The 8,984-nt window shown below is 71.8% G+C and overlaps 1 protein-coding gene across 1 annotated transcript; it reads left to right on the top strand.

Moving 5' to 3' along the window:
• Window positions 1–324: 324 nt before the first annotated feature.
• On the top strand, window positions 325–8,895 carry LOC142051168 (uncharacterized). Its single transcript, XM_075080352.1, is given in 8 exon segments — window positions 325–639; window positions 641–703; window positions 2,597–2,837; window positions 4,614–4,707; window positions 4,808–4,843; window positions 4,845–4,917; window positions 7,193–7,663; window positions 8,008–8,895. Coding segments are annotated over 8 exon segments (1,917 nt in total). The 5' UTR covers window positions 325–357; the 3' UTR covers window positions 8,665–8,895.
• Window positions 8,896–8,984: the final 89 nt, after the last annotated feature.

Below are 8,984 nucleotides of genomic sequence, written 5' to 3'. Positions count from 1 at the left end.
AAAGCCGGGGGCTGGGGTGGGACCCACAGCCCGGGGGGGCGTGGCTTTTGGGTGCTGTGGGCGTGGCTTTTGGGTGCTGTGGGCGTGGCTTTGGGTGACGTGGGCGCGGCTTTGGGTGTGGTGGGCGTGCCTCGGGGGGGCGGTGGGCGGGGCCGTGTGGGCGGGGCGAGGCGAGCAGGCGGCTCCACCTTAAGGCGCGCGCGGGTCGGCGGCGGCGGCTCCTCCTTAAGGCGCGCGCGGGCGGGCGGGCGGGCGGGCGGCGGTCGGTGCGGGGCTGCGGCGGGGCGGGAGGGGGGGGGCGGGGAGAGGAGGAGGAGGAGGAGGAGGAGGAGGAGGAGGAGGAGGAGGGCGGGGGCCATGGCGGGGCCGTCGCCGCCGCCGCCGGGCCCGGAGGCACCGCGGTACCAGGAGTGGATCCTGGATACGATCGACTCGTTACGCTCGCGGAAGGCGCGGCCCGATCTCGAGCGGATCTGCCGCATGGTGCGGCGGCGGCACGGCCCCGAGCCCGAGCGGACGCGGGCCGAGCTGGAGAAGCTCATCCAGCAACGGGCCGTGCTCCGCGTCAGCTACAAGGGCAGCATCTCCTACCGCAACGCCGCCCGCGTCCAGCCGCCCCGCCGCCCGCCGCCGCCGCCGCCGCCCGCCGCCCGCCGCGCCGAGCCGCCCGTCAGCCTCCGCGACGCCGCCCGTTACCTCGGCGGCGACGGGCGATTGACCCGCGGGCGGCTGCAGGGATCGGCGTTACCGGCTGACGGGGGGCTCGGCGCCGCCGGGGGGCCCTGCGGGGGCGGGCGGCGGCGGCGGCGGCGGCGGCCGGCGGCGGCGGCGGGGGGTCGGGGCCCGGAGCCGCGCCCGGGGCCGGCGGTAGCGGCGGGGGGCGGATGGAGCGAACCCGCCTCGCCACCATCGCCATGGCCCGCGCCGAGCGCGGGCGAGGGGCCGCCGGCCGGGCCCGGAAGGTGAGGGGGCGCGGGGGGGGGGGGGGGGGGGGGGGGCAGTGGGGAGCCCGAGGGGACCGTGAGGGGTCGGGGGGCACCCGGGGGCCTGAGGGGTGCGAGGGGACCCGTGAGGGCACCGGGCGGGGGGAGCTGAGGGGACCGTGAGGGACAAGGGGGGGGGTCTCTTGAGGGGCTGGAGGGGGCCTGAGGGGACCGTGAGGGGTCAGGGGGCACCTGGGGGCCTGAGGGGTGCGAGGGGACCCGTGAGGGGTCAGGGGGCACCTGGGGGCCTGAGGGGTGCGAGGGGACCGTGAGGGGTCAGGGGGCACCTGGGGGCCTGAGGGGTGCGAGGGGACCCGTGAGGGGTCAGGGGGCACCTGGGGGCCTGAGGGGTGCGAGGGGACCCGTGGGGGGTCAGGGGGCACCCGGGGGGCTGGGGGGTGCGAGGGGACCCGTGAGGGGTCAGGGGGCACCCGGGGGCCTGAGGGGTGCGAGGGGACCGTGAGGGGTCAGGGGGCACCCGGGGCCTGAGGGGTGCGAGGGGACCGTGATGGGTCAGGGGGCACCCGGGGGCCTGAGGGGTGCGAGGGGACCCATGAGGGGTCAGGGGGCACCCGAGGGCCTGAGGGGTGCGAGGGGACCCGTGAGGGGTCAGGGGCACCCGGGGGCCTGAGGGGTGCGAGGGGACCCGTGAGGGCACCGGGGGTGGGGCTGAGGGGACCGTGAGGTGACAAGGAGGGGTCCCCTGAGGGGCTGGAGGGGGGCTGAAGGCACCGTGAGGGGGACACTGGGACCCCTGAGGGGTGCGAGGGGCCTGACAGGACTGTGAGAGGTTTGGGGGCACCTGGGGACTGACGGGGACCCCTGAGGGGACAAGGGGAGACCCCTGAGGGGCTGGAGAGGGGCTAAGGACCCCTAAGGGGTCAGTGGGGACCCCTGGGGGGTGCGAGGGCACCGGGAGACAGTGAGGGGTTGGGGGCTACTGGGGGCCTGAGGGGAGCGGGGGGACCCTTGTGGGGACTGGGGGGAACTGGGGGGCTGAGGGGACCATGATGGGTTGGGGACACCTGGGGGGCTGAGGGGACTGTGATGGGACAGTGGGAACCCCTGAGGGTGTAGGGGGGCCGAGGGGCCCATGATGAGTTGGGGGGCACCTGGGGGAGCTGAGGGGACAGGGGGGACCCCTGAGGGGACAGGGGGCGACGGGGTCTGTGCGGGGTGGGGGGCATCCCCAGGCCCTGAGGGGTTCTTGGTTTGGGGAGGGGACTTTAAGGGGGGCCTTTGTGGGGGTGGCTTATTTGGGGATATTTAACTTATTCTTGGCTGTGGCTTGGGGGGGGGGCGCTGCAAAACTGGGGGGTCCCTGGGTGTAGGGGACCCCAGCAGGGCTTGGGGTGAGGGGGGGTCTTGTGGCGTTGGGGTCAAGGGGCAGCTTTGAGGGTCCCCCAGCTTTTGGGGGGGGGGGGGGGCGGGGCTGTGGATTTTGGGGTGTGTGTGTGGATTTTTAGGGGGAGCTCCAGATTTTGGGGGGAGTCCCAGCTTTAGGGGGACCCTGTGAAAGTGGTAGGGCTGCCCTTTTGGGGGACCCCCCTCTTTATTCCCGTGCGCCCCCTCCCTCCAGCCCCCCCGCAGCGGCATTGAAGCATCAGTGAAAGAGGAGGAGGAGGAAGACGAGGATGAGGAGGAAGACGGGACGGGCTCGGAGGCCTCGGGAGGACGGGGGGACCCCCCGGCAGCTGAACGGCGAGGGTCGGGGGGGCACCCCGCTTCGCCCGCCCGGGCAGCCCCCCACCGAGCGGCCCCCCCAGCCCAAGGCCTGCTCCCCGGGGGAGAGCGCCTGCCACCACCTGGCCCCCCTCAAAAAAGAGGGGGCCTTCGGGCAGCCCGACAGAGCAGGTGACCCCCCCCCGGGGGGACCCAGGGCATCTGGGGGGGGGGGGGGGGGGCCTGGTGGGGGAGAGGGGGCTGGGGGGATGTTGGAGGGCATGGGGCTTTGGTGGGGGGGCAAGCACTGAAGGGGGGGCAGTTTAGGGCCAAGGGAGGCAGTTGTGGGGTTCATGGTTCTGTGGGGTTAGTTTAGGGGTGCTGGGGGGCAGTTTTGGGGGGGCTGGGGGCAGTTTGGGGGGGTCAGGGTGGTGGTGGGGGGCAGTTTGGGGCGGTCGGGGACAGTTTTGGGGGGGTCAGGGTGTGGACGGGCAATTTGGGGGGGCCGGGGGCAGTTGGTGGGCTCAGGGTGCTGTGGGGTCAGTTTGGGGGTGCAGGGGGCAGTTTGGGGGCTCAGTGTGCAGGGGGTCAGGTTGGGGGTGCTGGGGGCAGTTTTGGGGGTCAGGGTGCTGTGGGATCAGTTTGGGGTGCAGGCGGGCAGTTGGGGTCAGGTGCAGGGGGTCAGTTTGGGGGGTGCAGGGGGGCAGTTTTGGGGGTCAGGGTGCAGGGGGTCAGTTTGGGGGTCAGGGTGCTGTGGGGTCAGTTTGGGGGTGCAGGGGGTCAGTTGGGGTCAGGGTGCTGTGGGGGTCGGTTTTGGGGTGCAGGGGGTCAGTCGGGTCAGGGTGCTGTGGGGTCAGTTTAGGGGTGCTGTGGGGTCGGTTTTGGGGTGCAGGGGGTCAGTTTGGGGTGCTGTGGGGTCAGTTTTGGGGGTGCTGTGGGATCAGTTTGGGGGTGCAGGGGGTCGGTTTTGGGGTGCAGGGGGTCAGTCGGGGTCAGGGTGCTGTGGGGTCAGTTTGGGGGTGCAGGGGGTCAGTTGGGGTCAGGGTGCTGTGGGGTCAGTTTGGGGGTGCAGGGGGCCGGTTTGGGGGTGCAGGGGGCAGTTGGGGTCAGGGTGCTGTGGGGTTGGTTTTGGGGTGCAGGGGGTCAGTTTGGGGGTCAGGGTGCTGTGGGGTCGGTTTTGGGGTGCAGGGGGTCAGTCGGGGTCAGGGTGCTGTGGGGTCAGTTTGGGGGTGCAGGGGGTCAGTTGGGGTCAGGGTGCTGTGGGGTCAGTTTAGGGGTGCTGTGTGGTCGGTTTTGGGTGCAGGGGGTCAGTCGGGTCAGGGTGCAGGGGGTCAGTTTGGGGTGCAGGGGGTCGGTTTTGGGGTGCAGGGGGTCAGTTTGGGGTGCTGTGGGGTCGGTTTGGGGGTGCAGGGGGTCGGTTTGGGGGTGGCAGGGGGGTCAGTTTGGGGGTCAGGGTGCTGTGGGGTCAGTTTGGGGGTGCAGGGGGTCGGTTTGGGGGGTCAGGGTGCTGTGGGGTCGGTTTGGGGGTGCAGGGGGTCGGTTTGGGGGTCAGGGTGCTGTGGGGTCAGTTTGGGGGTGCAGGGGGTCAGTTTGGGGGTGCAGGGGGTCGGTTTGGGGGCCAGGGTGCTGTGGGGTCTGTTTGGGGGTGCAGGGGGTTGTTTGGGGGTGCAGGGGGTCGGTTTGGGGTCAGGGTGCTGTGGGATCAGTTTGGGGGTGCTGTGGGATCAGTTTGGGGGTGCAGGGGGTCAGTTTGGGGGTACACGGGGTCGGTTTTGGGGTGCAGGGGCGTCAGTTTGGGGGTCAGGGTGCTGTGGGGTCAGTTTGGGGGTGCAGGGGGTCGGTTTGGGGGTGCAGGGGGTCAGTTTGGGGGTGCAGGGGGGTCGGTTTGGGGGTGCTGTGGGGCCAGCGTTGGGGCGCATTCGGGCGGCCGCCGTGAGGCGAGTCCCCGACCCCGCCGTGTCCCCGCAGTGTCCCCGGCGCTGGCGGGCGCCGAGCCCTCGGTGCCCCTGTCCCCGGGCCGGCCGGGCCCCCAGGCCGCCGACGGGGCCCCCTTCAGCTGCACGTGAGTCTGGGGGCGCCCCCCGCCCCCCGCGTGTGTGACCCCCATCCCCCCCTGGGTGACGACGTCCCCCCCCGGGTGACGACGTCCCCGCTGTCCCCAGGGCCGGGAAGAAGGAGAAGGCGGCCGACCCCGTGGAGGTCGGTGCGGGACGTGGTGGATTATTTCACCGAGGCCGGCTTCCCCGAGCAGGCCACCGCCTTCCAGGAGCAGGTGGGTCCCCGTGGGTGCCCCCCCGGGCCCCCTCCCCCCACCCCCGGATCCCCTCCCCCCACCCCGGGTCACCCCCACAGCATCCCCAGGGCGTCCCTGCTTGCTCCGTCCCCGCGGTGTCACCCCTCGTGGTGGCCCCGCAGGTGTCCCCTGTCCCCCCCCGCCCAGGGTGTCCCCCCCCGGCCCCAGGGGTGTCCCCAAGGGGTGTCCTCTCTCGCGGTGTCCCCAGGGGTGTCCCCAGGGGTGTCCCCAGGGGTGTCCCCCCCCGGCCCCACGGGTGTCCCCAAGGGTGTCTCCCTGGCCCCACGGGTGTTCCCACGGGTGTCCCCAGGGGTGTCCCCCCCCGGCCCCACAGGTGTCCCCAAGGGTGTCTCTCCCCTGGCCCCACGGGTGTTCCCACGGCTGTCCCCAGGGGTGTCCCCCCCCAGCCCCACGGGTGTTCCCACGGGTGTTCCCACGGGGTGTCCCCAGGGGTGTCCCCCCCCGGCCCCACGGGTGTCCCCAAGGGTGTCTCCCCTGGCCCCACGGGTGTCCCCAGGGGTGTCCCCAAGGGTGTCTCCCCTGGCCCCACGGGTGTTCCCACGGGTGTCCCAGGGGTGTCCCCCCCCCGGCCCCACGGGTGTCCCCAAGGGTGTCTCCCCTGGCCCCACGGGTGTTCCCACGGGTGTCCCCAGGGGTGGCCCCCCCCGGCCCCACAGGTGTCCCCAAGGGTGTCTCCCCTGGCCCCACGGGTGTTCCCACGGCTATCCCCAGGGGTGTCCCCCCCCGGCCCCACAGGTGTCCCCAAGGGTGTCTCCCCTGGCCCCACGGGTGTTCCCACGGGTGTCCCCAGGGGTGTCCCCCCCAGCCCCACGGGTGTCCCCAGGGGTGTCCCCCCCCGGCCCCACGGGTGTCCCCAAGGGTGTCTCCCCTGGCCCCACGGGTGTCCCCAGGGGTGTCCCCCCCCGGCCCCACGGGTGTCCCCAAGGGGTGTCTCCCCTGGCCCCATGGGTGTTCCCACAGGTGTCCCCACGGGTGTCCCCACGGTGTCCCCAAAAGCCCCCCAGTGTCCCCAGGGCCGTCCCCATGGGTGACCCCACCAATGCTGTCCCCAGCTGATCCCCCCCCTCCCCATCCCTGGGGGTCCCACTTGCCCCTGTCCCCTCAGGGTGTCCCTGGGGGGGTCCCCCCTGTCCCCAGGTGCCCCCCCCACCACTCTCCCCCCCCGCCATCCCCTGAGGCCACCTTGGGGTGCATTCCCCCGACCCCCAAACCCATGGGTGCCCCCCCCAGTCCTGGGTGGGACCCTATATCCCTTGGGTGCCCCCCCTACCCTGTGGGTGCCCCCTGTCCCCATCCCCAGCTGTGTCCCCTTGTCCCCAGGGGGGTCCCCCAAGAGGCCCCCACCCCCAGCCACCCCAACCACTCCCATCCCACCATCCCTCAGGCCTCCCTGGCTGAGCCCCTCCCCCGCCATGGGTGCTCCCACCTCCACAGGTGGGCGCCCCTGCTCCCCCCATGTCCCCTTGTTCCTGGAGGGGGTCCCCAAAAACCCCCCGCGCCACCCCCACCACTCCCATCCCACCATCCCTCAGGCCGCCCTGGCTCAGCCCCCGCTCCCTCCATATGGGTCCTCCCCCTCCCCATAGGGTGCCTCCATAGTGTGCCCCCCCGCGGGTTGCCCCCCCCCATGGCGCGCCCCACTCCCCCCGTGTGCCCTTATCCCCAGTGGGGTCCCCCAAAACCCCCCGTGCCACCCCCACCACTCCCATCCCACCATCCCTCAGGCCGCCCTGGCTCAGCCCCCTGCTCCCTCCATATGGGTCCTCCCCCCTCCCCATAGGGTGCCTCCATAGTGTGCCCCCCCGCGGGTGCCCCCCCCCCCATAGGCGCCCCCACTCCCCCCCGTGTGCCCCTATCCCCAGTGGGGGTCCCCAAAACCCCCCGTGCTACACCCACCACTCCCATCCCACCATCCCTCAGGCCGCCCTGGCTCAGCCCCCCGCTCCCTCCATATGGGTGCTCCCCCTCCCCATAGGGTGCCTCCATAGTGTGCCCCCCCGCGGGGTGCCCCCCCCCATGGGCGCCCCCACTCCCCCCGTGTGCCCCTATCCCCAGTGGGGGTCCCCAAAACCCCCCGTGCCACCCCCACCACTCCCATCCCAACCATCCCTCAGGCCGCCCCTGGCTCAGCCCCCCGCTCCCTCCATACGGGTGCTCCCCCCCGCCCACAGGGTGCCCCCCCCGGGTGCCCCCCCCCCGTGGGCGCCCCCACCCCGCCCGTGCCCCCCCGCAGGAGATCGACGGGAAGTCGCTGCTGCTGATGCAGCGGGCGGACGTGCTGACGGGGCTCTCCATCCGCCTGGGCCCCGCGCTCAAGATCTACGAGTACCACGTCAAGCTGCTGCAGCGCAGCCACTTCCACGACGAGGAGCCCCCCCCCGGAGCCCCTTCCCGCCTGACCCCCCCCCCCTTCCCCACACCCCCCCCCCCACCCCCCCCACCCCCCACCCACCCCCCGACCCGCGACGGACACCCCCACCCCCCAACGGCGCGGCAGGACACCCCCCCCACACACACACCACGGCACCCCCCCCGCCGCCGTGCACACACAGACTTTGGGGGTGGGGGCGGTCAGGGGGTGAAAGGGGGGGGCGGCGCCGGGGGGGTCCGCTCCTCTCTTCTGGGGGGGCGCACCCCTCTTCTGGGGGGGGGGCACCTGCCTCTCTTTGGGGGGGTACGCCCCTCTTCTAGGGGGGGCACCCACCTCTCTTGGGGGGGGCACACCCCTCTTCTAGGGGGTGGCACGCCCCTCGCTTTGGGGGGGGTACGCTCCTCTCTTCTGGGGGGGGCACCCGCCTCTCTTTGGGGGGGGTCTACCCCTCTCTTTGAGGGGGCACCCACCTCTCTTGGGGGGGGCACACCCCTCTTCTAGGGGGTGGCATGCCCCTCGCTTTGGGGGGGCACGCCCCTCTCTTCTGGGGGGGGCACCCGCCTCTCTTTGGGGGGGGTCCACCCCTCTCTTTGAGGGGGCACCCCACCCTATCTTTGGGGGGGCATCCGCCCCTGTCTTTGGGGGGGTCCGCCCCTCTCTTTGCGGGGGGCACCCACCTCTCTTGGGGGGGGCACACCCCTCTCTGGGGGGAAGGACACACTTTTGGGGGTCACTCCTCTCCTGGGGGGTGTCACCCACCTCTCTTTTGGGGGTCCACCCCCCCCTCTCTGGGGGGGGCACACGTGTCTCTTGGGGGGAACCCTCTTTTTGGGGGTGTCACCCCCCTCTCTTTGGGGGGCACACCCTTCTCTTTGGGGAGCGCACCCTCTTTTGGGGGTCACCTCTCTTTGGGGGGGGTGTCACCCACCTCTTTGGGGGTGCACCCCTTTGCTTTGGGGGTCCACACCTCTCTCTTGGGGGGGGCACCCTCTTTTGAGGGGGTCCACCCCCTCCCTTCTAGGGGGCCACCCTCTTTTGGGGGTCACCCTTCTTCTGGGCTGTGTCAACCACCTCTCTGGGGGTCCACCCCCTCTCTCTTTGGGGGGGTCACCCCTCTTTTGGGGGTCACCCTTCTTGCAGTGGGGTACTCTGGGGGGTCACCCCTTTTCTTTGGGGGGTGTCAACCCTTCTTTGGGGGCTCACCCCTCTTTTGGGGGGGTACTCACTTTTTGGGGGGCTCACCCCTCTTTTGGGGGGCTCACCCTCTTGGGGGGACCCGCTTTTTAAGGGGGGACCCCCTTTTCTTTGGGGGGGGGGGCGCGTTTTTATCATGAGCGGATGGGTCGAGTTGGGGGGGCGCCACCCAGAAACGTTTTAACCTGCCCCAGCCTGTGCCCCCCCCCTTACCCAAATCGGGGTGTGTGCCCCCCCCCCTTTGCCATGAGGGGGGGTCTGCCCACCCCCCCACCCCCCAACTGTCTGTGCCCCTCCCCCCTGCCCTGGGCCTGGCTTGTTTTGGGGTTTTTTAAATAAAAATGGAAAAAAACGAAAAAAAAAAAAAAAAATGGCCCTTTTGGGGGGGTCCTTTTTGGGGGGGTCTGGGAGGCCCTTTGATGGGGTCTGAGGCCCTTTTGGGGTACCATTTTGAGGGGAG

The sequence above is a fragment of the Phalacrocorax aristotelis genome, unplaced genomic scaffold, assembly GCF_949628215.1.
Source record: "Phalacrocorax aristotelis unplaced genomic scaffold, bGulAri2.1 scaffold_337, whole genome shotgun sequence".
NCBI classification, from domain to species: Eukaryota; Metazoa; Chordata; class Aves; order Suliformes; family Phalacrocoracidae; genus Phalacrocorax; species Phalacrocorax aristotelis.
This window is presented reverse-complemented; position numbering and strand designations above follow the sequence as displayed.